This window comes from Triturus cristatus, chromosome 8 (genome assembly GCF_964204655.1).
Source record: "Triturus cristatus chromosome 8, aTriCri1.1, whole genome shotgun sequence".
NCBI classification, from domain to species: Eukaryota; Metazoa; Chordata; class Amphibia; order Caudata; family Salamandridae; genus Triturus; species Triturus cristatus.
Genome location: NC_140591.1, coordinates 578,285,384 through 578,300,302, shown reverse-complemented (window position 1 = coordinate 578,300,302; position 14,919 = coordinate 578,285,384). Strand labels below are relative to the sequence as shown.

Sequence of the window (14,919 nt, the reverse complement as noted above, 5' to 3'; positions counted from 1 at the left end):
ACTTTTAATTGTATGTAGTTATATAATCAGCATTTTAATGCGTAATGTCATTTAGGTGGTTTGCAGCAAGAAATTAAAATGTTTTCAGACTGTAAAAAAAAGAAGTTTTCTGATATTTAAAGACAGAGAAATTAGCTACACATTTCATACTTTGTACTTGGGATGGTTTCCCCTCTTGACATGCCAACATTTGAATTTAAAAGATGGTTTATACTCCCGGCAGCTCAAAATGATATAATTGTCACATGGTTTTTAACTGTGGTTCAGTAAATTAAAAGCAACTTTAGCATACATGTTACAAATGGAGTCACTAGTTGAAAGTGGCTTGCACCCTATGTAAGTAGATGACCTTATTCTAGTCAGGGTAAGGGAGTTACACACCCAAGATAACCCCTGCTCACCGCCTTGGTAGCTTGGCATGAGCAGCCAGGCTTATCTCCAAAGCAATGTGTAAAGCATGTTAACATACACACAGTAACACAGTGAAAACACTTCAAAGAACACCACACCAGTTTAGAAAAATAGCCAATATTTATCTGATTCAAACAAGACCAAAATGGCAAACACTTGACATACACAAGTAAAGATATCACTTTTAAAAGGTTCAAAATAGTTCAGTCCGTAGGAAACTATGGATGGGTCACTTTTATCACAAAGTACCTGGGATGCGTCAAAATCAAAGACAAAAACAGGCGATGGGGATATAAGGTGCAGGAAAAGCAAAGTGATGTGTTGATTATTTACTCCCAGGGGAGGTGATGCATCAAATCCTTACTGCCAGGGAGGTTATGCATTGATTCCTTACTGCCAGGGGAGGTGATGCGACGATTCCTTACTGCCTCGCAGGGGAGGTGATGCATTGATTCCTTACTGATAGGGGAGGTCATGCGTCGATTCCTTACTGCGAGGTGAGGTGATGTATTGATTTCCAGACACGTGGTCTCAGTTCCTTACTGCAGGGTACTTTGAGGAAGAACTTGGTGCACAGGTGCGATGCATCTAAAATTGGGTTGGACTGGGTCAATGCGGCTGTAGCAAAACAGGTGCTCCATAGATTTTCCAGCCACGAAGCGGTGATGCATCGATTTCTTCAGCGGCACAGTAGGGCCTGCGTCGGAGTCGGAGCGGGTGCCTTGAAGGTGGGGCACACTGTGCTCGGGAATCGGGCTGATGCAATTGTTTCAGCCGCATGGCAGGCGTTGCATCAGGAGAAACAGCCGCTGAAGGCTGAGGCATGAATTTTCTCTGTCCTTTGCAGCAAAAGCCACCTCCAAGGGCCCAGAACTGGAATTGGCACCACTTGGCAGGTCAGAAGTTCCAGCAGAGGTGTTCAGGGACTGCATATGAGGTCTTTGATGGCCCTGAGACTTCTTAACAGGAGGCAAGCACACACAAGCTCTTGGAGAACCTCGGTAAGCAGGATACAGAAAGCAAAATCCAGTCCTTTTACTGCCCAAGTCAGAGGCAGCAAACAGAAGGCCGGCACAACAAAGCAACAAGCAGAGTGGCAGTTCCCCTCCTACCGCTTTGCCAGCTTTTCTTCTTGGCAGAATCTCCGCTTAGTCCAGAAGTGTTCTGAAGTTATGGTGTCACAGCTCCAGTAGTTATACCAATTTCTGCCTTCAAAAGAAATTCTTTGTAGTGCACGAGGCCCTGTTTTCCCTGACCTGGCTCCAGACACGCTACGGGGGAGTAGAGACAGCTTTGAATAAGGACAGGCACAGCCCTATTCAGGTGTCAGTGACAACTCTTCCCACCACTCTAGCTCAGAAAGAACCATTAGCTTGGTGATGGGTCATCGTGATAAGCAGGGCACACTTCAGCTCCCTCTGTGTGACTCTCTAGCGTGAATACACAAACAGCCCAACCGTGTATCTAAAGCAGACCTGAGTTCCACAGGCAGGCAGAGGCACAGCATGGTAAAGAAAGATAATACCCACTTTCTAAAGTGGCATTTTCAAAAAGGCAATGTAAAAACCAACTTCACTAAAAGATGTATTTTTAAATTGTGAATTCAGGGACCCCAAACTCCAAATCTCTGTCTCTTCCCAATTGGAAGTTACACTTGTAAGAGGTTACAAGGCAGCTCCAATGATAACCTATGGGAGGAATAGTCATTGCAATAGTTAAAAACAAAATTGGCAGTATTTCACTGCTAGAACATGTAAAATACACCAGTACATGTTCTTTCCTTCACATACACTGCACGCTGCCCATGGGGCTACCTTGGGCTTACCTTAGGAGTGCCTTAAATGTAGAAAAGGGGAAAGCTTGGGCCTAGCAAGTGGGTGCACTTGCCAGGTCGACATGGCAGTTTAAAACTGCACTCACAGGCACTGCAGTGGCAGGCCTGACACATGGTTCCAGGGCTACTCAGGTGGGTCACACAATCAGTGCTGCAGGTCCACTAGTAGCATTTGATTTACAGGCCCTGGACACCAACTTTACTAGGGAGTTACCAGTAAATCAAAAAAGCAAATCATGGATAACCAATCACAGTCATAATTTACACAGGGAGCACTTGTACTTTAGCACTGATTAACAGTGGTAAAGTGCCCAGAGTTATAAAACCAGCAAAAATGAAATACAGCACACAGTAATAAAAAAATAGGTCGGAAGCAAAAAAAGACAAGGGAAAAACACGCTAAAGATACCAGCTCTAACTATACGCCTCTAATACATTCCTAGATATGCTTTTCATGTTTCTAGGTTCATTGTGTACTTATCGTATGTCATCCAGAATGCCAGGCACTCTAGAGTGTCCCCATTGTTCCAGCTTGGACAGTTACTTGGTCACTTTGAATTGTTATGTGTCTAGATGTAGGTTTGGGTTCTGATTTCTCCAATTCTCTTGAAATGTATGCCCCCTACATCCTGGGTTCACATCTTCAATTAGCTGCAGGACTACCACTATATCAAAAAAATGATTATTTGCTTACATAACACTTAAAACAGATGTTTTTCTCAATGAAAAGTGCTAATCCGTCATTTATTTTGTTTCAGCAATAATTCAAAAAAGGTTAAAGAAAGAAAAGAAAGCCAAACGGAAATTACAAGAAGCACTGGAGTTTGAGACCAAGAGAAGGGAACAGGCAGAACAGGCACTCAACCAGGCAGCATCACCAGATGGTCTCCGGGTCCTTAACGGTAAGATCTTAGAGCAGCACTCTATGTTCAGACCGCGGGCCGCAATTCAAAATGTCTCAAACAACACAGCATGGGATAATGTCACCACAATGGTAGCTTTTGCAATGATGTTGCATATAAAAAAACATGAAAAGATTATTTTCAGTTTATGCTATTGATTCCTTCCCGTTGTTACCAATTGAACCTAGAATCTGCAATAAAGATTATGAAACTAATTCACTATTTAATTTAAAACATTAATCCTGTCACCTTGTCCACCAAATACTGAAATGAGATTTCTATGGCTCATGGATTTTCCTTTCCAAATAACAGTTTTCCCATGGGAATAGCAGTACCGCTGGCCTCCTGGCCGTTATTCCACATAAAAAATATGATTATATTGTAATTCAGCCTGAGAGTAACAAGTTGTAAAACAGGCTATGAGATTCAAATCAAATCTGTCACTTTTACCTCTCCTCGCTTTCAGATTCTATGACCCCAGAGATAGAAGCAGACCGCAGCGGGGGCAGAACAGATGCTGAAAGGACAATACAAGGTAGGAGTGTGCAAAAGGCTATAAATCTAGGTTTTGCTATATGAGATTTCCTCGCTTTAGCCTGCTATTCAAGCATGGAGCCTACCATCTGGGCCACATCAAAACAAGTTCAAACAAGGTCAGGTTCATCATGCTTGCATCTAAAAGGGAATGCATTTGATCCTGATTGTTTACCATTCAGGTTAGAAGAGCTGCCCTCTTCATTTTAAGCCCTGAAAATGAAATTGTCATATTTAAAAATTCTTGATTCCCCTTTGACCACATTGAATGTTGTGATTTGATGAAAAATCTATCTATCTATCTATCTATCTATCTATCTATCTATCTATCTATCTATCTATCTATCTATCTATCTATCTATCTATCTATCTATCTATCTATCTATCTATCTATCTATCTATCTATCTATCTATCTATCTATCTATCTATCTGTCTGTCTGTCTGTCTGTCTGTCTGTCTATCTGCCTGCCTAATTATCTATCTACCTACCCATCTATATATATGTATATTTTAGCCCCACAGCACAAAAATACATTGTGTATTGTATTGCTTACACATAACATCTGTTTAGCAGGCAACACTGTACATATGTCTGTTAGCTGTTAGACTAGGTGGGTAGTGTTTGAGGCAAACAGCTAGATGTTTCAAACATGTAAATTACTATCTCGGTGAACACCTATTAGCTCTCTTATCATTGTATTTCAGCCTCAAAATGCAGATTTGGAGCACAGGTGATAAAATCATATATTATGTGAACAATTTGAAAACATCCTTAGGTCCCCCTCAAAGGTCATAGTCGAGTTCCATAGGGAGATACTACTGCAGTGCAGGTCTGTACAGCTGATCAGGGTGGTATTCTATGACCTACAGCTTGACATCACTCTGGCCATGAGCAGGTAGAGATCTCAACATATTCAGGTAAAGCACCAAACCATTTAACATGTTTTCACTCAAAAATCGTCAGTAAATTATCTCAGAAACCACTTTTGTTTGGTGCTAATAAACTTAAATAAACAAGTCCGGATGTCCTTTTTTAATTTAATTGCATCACTAAAGACCCTGAAAGACGCTACCGGTGCTCCTTATATGGACTACCCTGAAATCATTTATATTATGGCCTGCTGGTGCTTTTGAAATCTATCCAAAATAAACTAAAATTCAATTTCATCATAATGGTTGGATTGATACATCCCTGCTTCACCTACAGCTCACAACTTGATTCTTTTGTGACATTCTCATTGAGTTGTTATCTATTGAAGAGTGTATCTTCTTATGAATCGGTTGTATTTTATCTGCAGCTTTGACTCATTTCTCCCTGGCCCTTCATAGACGGTGTGAATTGAAACTTCTTCCCAATTCCCATCATCTCTCGCCCTGAAAGAAACAAATTATTGGGGTTAGGGTTGCAGGGGGATTGAAAGACATGAGGGTAGCAGGTCTAAATGGAGAGTGCACGCCATACATTTATTCAGCTTCGGAAAACTATGGGAAATGGCATGGAACATTACATTAAATACATGTTGATGTCAGTGACGGAAGAGAAACACGTACATCGAGAGTCAAATAATGTATTGTATGTGTATTTATGTTGCAGTGTTTGAAACCACTTATTTACCTTAAACTGTTGTCTGTGAGTCTCCCAGTGCTGCGCTTCTGGCCGGTTTCTTCGTGCACTTTATTGCTGGATTTCAGCTGACCTCGGTCCCTTGCCTGCTTTGATGTCTTCTTTTTGTTGTTTAAATAGCTTGCATGCCCTCGGATGTCACCTTTGAGAAACGCGTGCTCTGGTGGATATCTGAGGGAAATGTTGGGAACCGTAGAGGCACATGGAAATGTGAGCAAGACATCCCCAATGATGTAGCATTTAACTCGAAAATAAATTATGGCCAAATGTCAGACACAGGAGGAGAGGGACATCAGGAATCCATAACATTTTCCCTAAGTTCAATAGGTCAGCCCATAACTCCTGAAACGGAGTGTCTCTCTTCGGCTCTTTATGGCAGAGGGAAGGATCGTTTACCATTAGAAAGTAATGTAGCCAAGGGTACAGAGAGAATCCCACACCAGCCGGATCTGTCAGGAGGGGGGGAAAGGCCAGGATGGTTGCGTTGCATATATTTGAATGAATTATACCAGGATTGGCCTTTTCCCAACTCTAATTCACGTGCGCCTGCTCTGTCGTATTGTAAACCGGCCATTCAGACCCACTACGCCGTTAATGGGATGCTATAGGAACACTTTATGTTCCGGCGTCCTGTAAATTAAAACCTCAGGCTCTGTGGCCCTGATAAATGACACTCTTCAACATAGGCGTTTAGTCTAAGCTCGAGACGTCTTAAAACAAACTCCTGCAAGGTAAGCTGCCAGCAGAAATATGAGCTGTAACTCTGGAATATATGGACCGATTTGGGTATATATTCATTTGTGAGCCGTATTTAGGGAGTTTGGCTCTTATATAGTACATTATTTTCCGTGGACTGTTTTTATTTTCCAAGAATACATGGTGTAATTATTTCAGAGTGTGCTGAAAGCAAACCATAATAAATGCATTTTCAATCCCCATGTACAGTAGCATCTCGCTGGCAGCCTTTTAACCAAAGTTAATCAATTAAGACCTGAATCGATTAAGAAAAACAAAGGCGTTATTGATTGCAGATGGTAACTTTTAAATAGCCTATTGTTCTATGGTGTTTGGAGGTCATTTGCCTTTCAATCCGTAAACAGACATACATATCACATAACCTTGGAAGTAACAAAGGCGAGGACAATAACTCATGTTCTGTGGTTCAATACAGCTCTTGGGTTTGGCAGTGACTGAACTCTGCATTTTGAATTTCCTTTTTTTAAATAGCTTTCCATTCACCACCTTTCCCCACTCGTTCTGTCTGTCTCTCGTTCTGCCTGTCTTTAACCCTCTCTATGTTCCTGTCTCTCTCATATGCTTGCTCCATTTCTCGGTTACCCTGTCTCTCCTGCACTCTGTCTCTGTCATGTCCCCTACAACTCACAAGTTCTTTTTCAAACCTGCCTTCTCCGTTGCCACTGTTTTTCCTATCTTTCTCCCCATTATTATTTCTCTCTCCGTTTTTTACTTACTTTTCTGTTGCTCTGGTTCAAAGTCTGATCATTAAAAAATACGTTTTGATCCCCAAAATAAATCCTGGTGCCGACCACCAGCAATCACTGGCACAAATTAAGCACTGCATTTTTCTCTCTCCACATATTTCAACATAATACATCCATTAATGCAACAGACGAGAAGCGGGCCAGCGATCACGGCACCTCCACCTTGTCCTTAAAAATAAGCACGAAAATTGTACATTTTGTATCTGTGTGCACACACTATGAGCACCTGCTGGCCCAAGGTGCGACCCTATGGTCAAAACATGATACTTTTACAAACAGCGATGCACCACATTCAATTTTTGCTCTCAAGAGGAAAAAGTCCCCTTCAAATTTCAAAGGTGTTCCAGTTCTTTTTATTTTGTTTGTTAAAGACAGAAATCCAAACGATACAGCCAAAGCATTTCGTCCACTGAAGTGGACTTTTTCAGGGCTTTAATACAATGAATACAAAAAGTGCATAAAAGTAAATGTGCATATGTATTGTATTTACAGCATAGATCCACAAATACCATAAATACATAAACAGCACATAGATACCTAGCACAGAAAAGATAACACATTCCCTAGAAACCACAACATAAGCACAATAGATGAATTGAAACCTAGCGGGGTTGACAGAATTAAAACAGTTATATACATTTAAAAAACTCTCTTACAAGAATGTGTTCTTAGATACTGCCAGATGGAGCAGATCTCATGGGCACATATATGGCCAGTCATCCTAGTGACTAGCAGGAGGGATGTTATCAAAACCTTTGATAACTACATGGTTACAAGATTCAATGGCCTATAACACCATTGAAGGACAAGGACCATATACAGAGGACTACATAAGAATAACCACATAAAATTGTGCATGCTATTGGTATGAATACCCATAATAACAATCACAATCTGCTCATCATAATGTATCATTGTGAGTTATCAGCATCATATTACATTTGTGGTTAAAAACAAGAATTGAGATGGAGCACAGAAAATTGGGAAAGGGAGAAAATAAGCAAGAAACAATAGAAAAGAAACAATAAAAAGAGGGGGAGGACAATAGAATATGTTCTATTTCGACACCAACTCTGGACTACATACTCAAAATGTTGCTGCATACCTTGCATCAAGGTGTATGGATACTGAATGGCTCATTGGCCTGGCATGACTAGATAAGAGAATCTCAAATTCAATAGGTAGTGACATTTTGAATACGTACACAGCTGGGTTTGAGGTTTCAAAGTGCGCATGTCTGGCTGGCCATCCCAAGACACCCGGCCAAAAGGACATGCCCACTTTGAAAAGTCTCCTCCCGGTCCCTGCTGCTTTCATTCAGCAGCGGCCTGCCCTGTCCTGATGCTAATTCAGGACAGGAGGATGTCAGGGTGAAAAATAAAATAGTGATGAATTACCATGTTATTTTTCATCTCGAGGGCAATTAAGTAGGGCGACGCTCCTCCACTCCAATGGAGGAGCCACCCCTGGTCTATCTTTTCAGACTTAAAACCACAAGAAAAGAGGACTGTATTCGGTGCTGTTGATCCTATTCTTAATTTCAAATGTCTTTGATGAATAAAGTTTTTATTCTGACAAATAGTGGGTTCTATACTCTAAATCCCAAGAGGCTGTTACTCATATGCTACTAGAAAGACCTCATTTACTATATTTTGATGCATGGCAGTACAGCAAACCTTCCTGCTGAGCTGACGTGTGTCAAAATAAAAGTGCAGGAAAGGGTCATATCTACAAATTATGGTACATTCCTGTCCTTCTCCCCTGTGCCAGGGCACAAACAGCTGCTGTGCTACAAAGCAGACACCCTTGTGCCATGGTGCACAGGTGCCTGCATTGCAGGGATGATTGTTGTTGTGCAGGAAGGGAAACCTTCCTGCACAAAAACAATCATTCATGGTGTTTTGCTCCTTCTATGTGTACTGAAGAATGCAGCAAACATAGAAAGAGCAAAAAAAGAGGAGAAATAAAAGTATTTCTCCTCGTTGCGCCACTCCTATGCCTCTCCTAGAAAATGTAAAATTCTGATGCCATTCCCAGGTTTACAACACTTTGTAGATCTGAGAATGTGTCAGGTTCCATGGATGAATGAGAGAGCATTTGTAAAGCACACAGCTACTCAGGGTAGAGTGTCCCAGTGCTGACAGACTCAATCAGACCTGCTGCTGCCCCAACGGGCGGAAAGACCCGGGGTTAGTCCAGGAAATGCCAGGTTTTTAGCATTCTCCCAAATGTGGATAAACCGGACAACTGTCTGAGTGTCATAGGTAAGAGGTTCCAAGCATGTGCACCCTGCATCTGGAAGGAGCGGCCACCTGTGTGGACCCGGCAGATCTTATGAATGGAAGCCAGATACAGTGTAGAAGACCTCAGGGTTCTAGGAGCCACATAAAGTGTGACTCTCCTTCTGAGGTACTGCGCACCGGTTCCTTGCAGGGCCTGATGATGAGAACTAAGGCCTTAAAACAAATTCTCTTTCTTGCAGGAAGCCAATGTAAGGCCTTCAGGTGAGGTGAAATATGGGTCCTGGGTTTGAGCAGGTGGACCACCCATGCAGTCGCGTTCTGAACCACCTGTAAGCGGTTAAGCAGATATTCAGGAAGGCCTAGGTACAAGACATTGACATAGTCCAGTCTGGAAACAATCAGAGCTTGGACAATGATATTCCTGTGATCAAGAGGCAGAAAGAATAGGAATTTCCTAAGCATCCGTAAGAGGCCAAAACAGGAGCCAGCAACTGACTGGACCTGCGCTTTCATTGACAAGGCGCTATCCATCTTGACACCCAGATTTTTGACTGTGCTAACAGAGGAGAGGGGCGGTGACATATCTGAAGGCCACTTTAATAAACTTTAATAATGATGGCCACCACCGTTTCCACTCATCCGTGGGTGGGGAGCCGAAAAAGGTGACCTCAGATTTCTCAGGGTTGCATTTAAGCTGGTTTAACCTCAGCCAGGAAAAACCTTTGAAAGCCATAGGTTGATCTTTTCACCTTCAAAGTCTGCTCCCTTGTCGTAGATGAACAGAAGCTGCATAACATCTGTTTAAGAGATAACTTTGGGGCCGCACGCTTTTGCCAGAGGAGCCATGAAAGATATGTAAAGGTTGAAAAGAGTGGGACTCAGTATCGAGCTCTGAGGGACTCCCACCTTCAGGACAGGGATAGGAGCAGCGAAAGGGGGACTCCAAACTTCCTGGCATCTATCCTCCATGAAGGAGGAGAACCACTTCAGAACCATGCCACCTAGACCACAGTCCTGTAACCTGTTGAGGAGTCTATCATGTGGCACGGTATCGAAAGCTGCAGAGAGGCCCAACAAAATAAGCATGGCTTCCCTCACCTTGTCAAGCTTCTCCTTGATACACTCAGAGACTTCAAGAAGTGCTGTCTCTGTGCTATAATTGGATCTAAAACCTGACTGGCTCTGGTAGAGGAGATTTTTTTTTTCAGTGTAGTCGGAAATCACAGAGTTTATGTATTTCTCCAAAGTCTTGGAGAAAAACAGAAGAAGTGAAATGGGTCTGTAATTAGCTGACACCAAGGGGTCAGCTGAGGCTTTTTTAGCAGCGGGAGAATTTTAGCGCTTTTCCACATGCTAGGCACATGGCCGGTCGTCAGAGACGAATTAAGGACTTTGCTTGCCATTGGGTAAATGGACTTCGCCACAGAGGCTAACAAATTAGCTGGGCAAGGGTCCGAGGGGAGACGGACTTCAGGCTTTTTATGCTCTTCAATGATCTTCAAGGACACCGCCGGTTGGAGTGGGGGAAACTGTACTAGCGTTGGGCTGTCTATTGGGACCAAAGAAGCTACAATGTTGGCAAGTGCTGCGTCCGCACGAGCGCCCTCAGCGAAGAAGTCCTGAATGACTCTGATCTTATCGTGGAAGAAAGACGCAAGTTGGTTAGTCCATTCCAAAGAAGGTGGAAGAGACCTGGCTACAGAGGACGGGGTGGATAAGGCTTTCACAATTTAAAAAACGTCCTTGCCCTTATTACCGGATGTCTCAATTTTGGCAGCAAAATAACTTTTTTGTCATCCTGAATTTTAGTGTGATGGACCTTAAAGGCCTGTTTGTATACAATTTTATCCTCCAAATTGAAATGTTCATATCCTTTCCAGGTGCTTGCAGAAGCTTTTGCTCCATCTTAGTGCCTCATTAAACCAGGGGGCCAGGGGGAATGGGTGGGCATGGGGGCAAGCGCATAAGTGCAGTGCTGCATCCAGGTCTCGAGACAGAAGGGTGTGAGAACACCCACAGCAACACCCATGGAATGCCCCTCTCATGCAGAGTAATGCGTGAAAGGGGCCCATATCTACAAGGCTATGCAAAGTCAAGCAGGATAACTTTACATGGCCTCGTAAATATGGGCAGGCACACTGCTCGGTCGATGCGTCAAAAAAAGTGTTGCACCGGCAGGCATAAGTGCCTAAATTGACGCAAATATTATCAGAGCTAATATTTTTCTTTCATGAATGTGCATATGCACCATGAAATATCAGTCATCAGTCTTTGTAGGCAACTGTACATGACATTAAGGGCCTAATTTAGAGTTCGGCGGATGAGTTACTATGTCACAAATGTCCTGTTTACCGTATTACAAGTGCCATTGGATATAATGCACTTTTAATACAGCGGACGGGATATCTGTCACATTTTCAATAGCGTAACCCGTCTGTCGAACTCTAAATCAGGCCCCAAGTCTTCGAAAGGTTGCGTGCTGGAATGGAAATATAGTGAGAATAGCAGTGGCAAGAAATGAGACATCTTACAACAGGAATAATCGTGATGCGCCCTGCAGCTGGAGGACATGAAGAGTGCTGAGCCGACTATCTCACGGCTTTCTTTATTAATGTCTGCTTACCTGGCCAGAATGGAAATGCACATGAGAACAGTAGATATGGATGCAGGAAATGGCCCATCCGTCTCCCTGATTAAAAATGTATGTCTGTGTGTCTAATGTGACTGTGTCGCGGAAAAGATTGTTTTATGTCAGCGAATGTGAGAGCTTGTCCTGTGAAAAATGTTTTAGGCCTAATGACACATTACAAATTAATAATGGCATAAAATCACAAATTGGAGTACAACATGCATTCAATATGTTGTCTGACACCACGCGGGCCAGCAGGATGGAGAGAATGAGGCTCGGAGCAAATGTTGATATCTCTACCAAAAACTGATATTTATCTATTATTTGGACAAAATGTAATTTGACTGCTAATAACTGATCTCCACTGGGTGATGTCGAGCATATGGGGTTTTGTGCATCACTCTCTAGGTGATCAGTTAAAAAATGGAAACGAAATAAGATTGGAAAAGTAACACCACAAAGTGAAGCAGTAGTAATAATACTTTATGTTTATGTATTGCCATATCTAAGCACTGTTTAAAAGATGTGTTACTATTGCCCAGTTCCAATGGTACACAATTTACCAGCGGCACAACGATAGACGTCTGAGCTGCCCTCGCCAGGGTTTCAACTCGTGACTCATAGGTTACACCAGCAATAAGTTGCAAGGTATAACTACAATTCACTGAATCGCTCTGCACCTAAAGTTATTTCTAAAATTCCATAAAGTGGCAAGTACATTAGCAGTAAAAGTTTGTAAATGCTTGACTATATTTTACAGTGTAATACTATTTTTTTTTTTTAAATCACTAAGGGCCTTGTTTTAATTCTCCAGGAAATTCAAGCATTGGACACCAATACTGTTTGCTTCCAAGCTTAGTATTATGAGTTGTGAAATAATTTCACACTACTTATTTTTCCTTCTGGATCTTCCTCCAGGATTGAGATAGACTGCAGGGGTCATCATGAGGTGGGGGGGGCTCCCCTAGGGGGGCTTCAAGTGATCCCATTGGTGGCGCAAGGCTCTGGTCAAAAGAAGCATTTAGCTGATAACTGCTTTTTTTCAGTGGAAAAAACTTAGCTGCAGTAGGCTGCTCTGTAATGGGCCAACACTAACATATGTTGCCATTTATATCCTGGCTAGAAGAAGGTGCCAAAAGGGAAGGGACTCCAAATATTCTTCAAAACCCCCACCCCCATTTCTGATAATAACACTGTGGATACATTTACAAGTAAGGCCTGCATGACCAGAATTGTATGTTTGGCAATCATGTATTTGATTGCATTTTTAAAACAGTAACAGAGTTTAACTTCAATGTTTAATTGAGTCTAGCCATATTTAAAAATTGCCAGTAAAATAGAATAATTGTAAAACCATTTTTAAGGGGGGGCCCCGATTAATTTTCTTTTTACTGGAGAGGGCACGGCATTAAAAGGTTTGAAGACCACGGTCGTAGAGGAACCTACAAGGGAAAAAGAGGCCAGCTCTTATTTAGCTACTGATCCCTCATTCCAACCTCTGAAACTGAAAATTGGGCAGCAAATTAACCCCATGTTAAAACCACTAGGTGTGGTACTGGGTTTACCCCGGCACAGAATCACCACACGGTCATGACAAGGCCCTGAACAGTACTAACATAGAAACATAAAGTGTCATATTTGTCCTTGGTCACCTTTAAAAAAGTCATGATCATAGCTCCTGGGCTGCAAATGTGAAAAAAAATGCTGTGTCTTGCATTATTCCACCTCCTGTGGCTAGGGACAGAATTCAGACAAGCCGCAATAATGTTTTCTATTTCAACTGTTCGAACCATATTAATGAGAACATCATTTTGGAGAACTAATTATTTCTATTTGTCTTGTGTCACACTTTCTAATTCCCATATATTAGCACAGCCAAAGCAAATTAATTGCTTTTCCAGCAGTTGAACCTTGTCCAAGAATGAGCTCACGTTGCCTTCCAGTTTGCTGCTTTCTGGGACCGCAGTGTGTCAGAAATTTCTCCTGATACTAAACATCGCCGCCCTGAGAAGGTTGCTACAGATTTCTGTTGCTGCTCACTTGATGAGATTTGGAAATTTAAGTGACCCACCAGGAAAGATAAAGTTTGTTGCCGAGAGATTATACATCAGAACGGTTAAAGCTAAATTAAAATTAAATGAATGAATCTCACTGAAGCAAAAAAAGCAGTAATTAATGGTTCCCTTAATTGTCTTCATAAAATATTTGCATGGGTCTAATTTGCATAATTTACATGTATTAATTAATCTTTCAAAGGAATTTTGTGCTGAGAGAAGCCAAAAAATCTCTTTGTTTTATTTAACATCTAATGAAATATTTATCTTCTTTAATGAACTTCTCATCTTCATTAAAATAAAAACTGCGCAAGTTTGTATGTTTTAAATGCTTCTATAATTGAAGTGTTCGGAAAAAAAAGATCTCTTTAGACCAGCCGTGTGCTGAAAAACAAACACATTATTGTACATCATGTGCCACTCTCCAAGCAGGCACATTTTAGACTGTAAGCTTTGTCAGCCAGCAATTTTTGTAGGAGATATTTCGCAAACAGTGCTCTTTCTAAATTATTTTCTCTGTTATATAACTTAATATTGAATCCGCCAGAGACGCGCGCCGTGCATACAAAGGTCTCTATTTCTTATTAATAGGAAACTTTATCTACTGTATGCGAAGGTCGCGAGTTCCATCTTTAGCGGAGATTTACTGTGAGCATGTGACTAATATTACCATTCTATGATGATCCAGCCACCTGGCCAACAGACAGGAAAATGCTTTATAGAATCAGACACAAGATTAAAAGCTTGCTGTTTGACCCTTTATAAAGAGCGCAGTGATGACTTCTCCAAGCTATTTGTCCTTGAATGCACAGTTGACTGCCAGCCTCAAAAGAGATATACCTTAACAGCCTCTAGGCAAATGTAATAGGAATGCGGTGTCGCTCAACCGTATTTAATGACTGAGCGCATAAAAAAAAGAGGAGGAGTTGGTTAAACTTTGTTCCCGCATTGGTTGTTGCCTAGTGAGTACTTACCTCGAAGCTACAGCCGAATATGGCCTTTGAGTTAATCGTCTATGGAGATCAACTTTTACCAAATTGTTTCAATGTGTTGGTGAGCAAAAAGAAAAGTGGAAAAGATGGACTTGGGGATCATTGGTACAGTGGGTGCAGCGGCACCAAGTCATGGTTGCACACCCCCTTTCAATTATTGCTGTATTTTACTACCCAACTGTGTGTGTGTGTG

At 41.8% G+C, this 14,919-nt stretch overlaps 1 protein-coding gene across 6 annotated transcripts in view; it reads left to right on the top strand.

Annotated features, from left to right (window-relative positions):
• DACH1 (dachshund family transcription factor 1) overlaps window positions 1-14,919 on the top strand; it is a 572,648-nt gene that overhangs the window by 508,104 nt on the left and 49,625 nt on the right. For all 6 annotated transcript variants that reach the window (XM_085621996.1, XM_085621993.1, XM_085621994.1 and 3 more), the window contains 2 exons: window positions 3,004-3,147; window positions 3,614-3,682. In XM_085621996.1, the coding sequence (XP_085478122.1) occupies window positions 3,004-3,147; window positions 3,614-3,682 (213 nt within the window). The remainder of the gene's footprint in view (window positions 1-3,003; window positions 3,148-3,613; window positions 3,683-14,919) is intronic.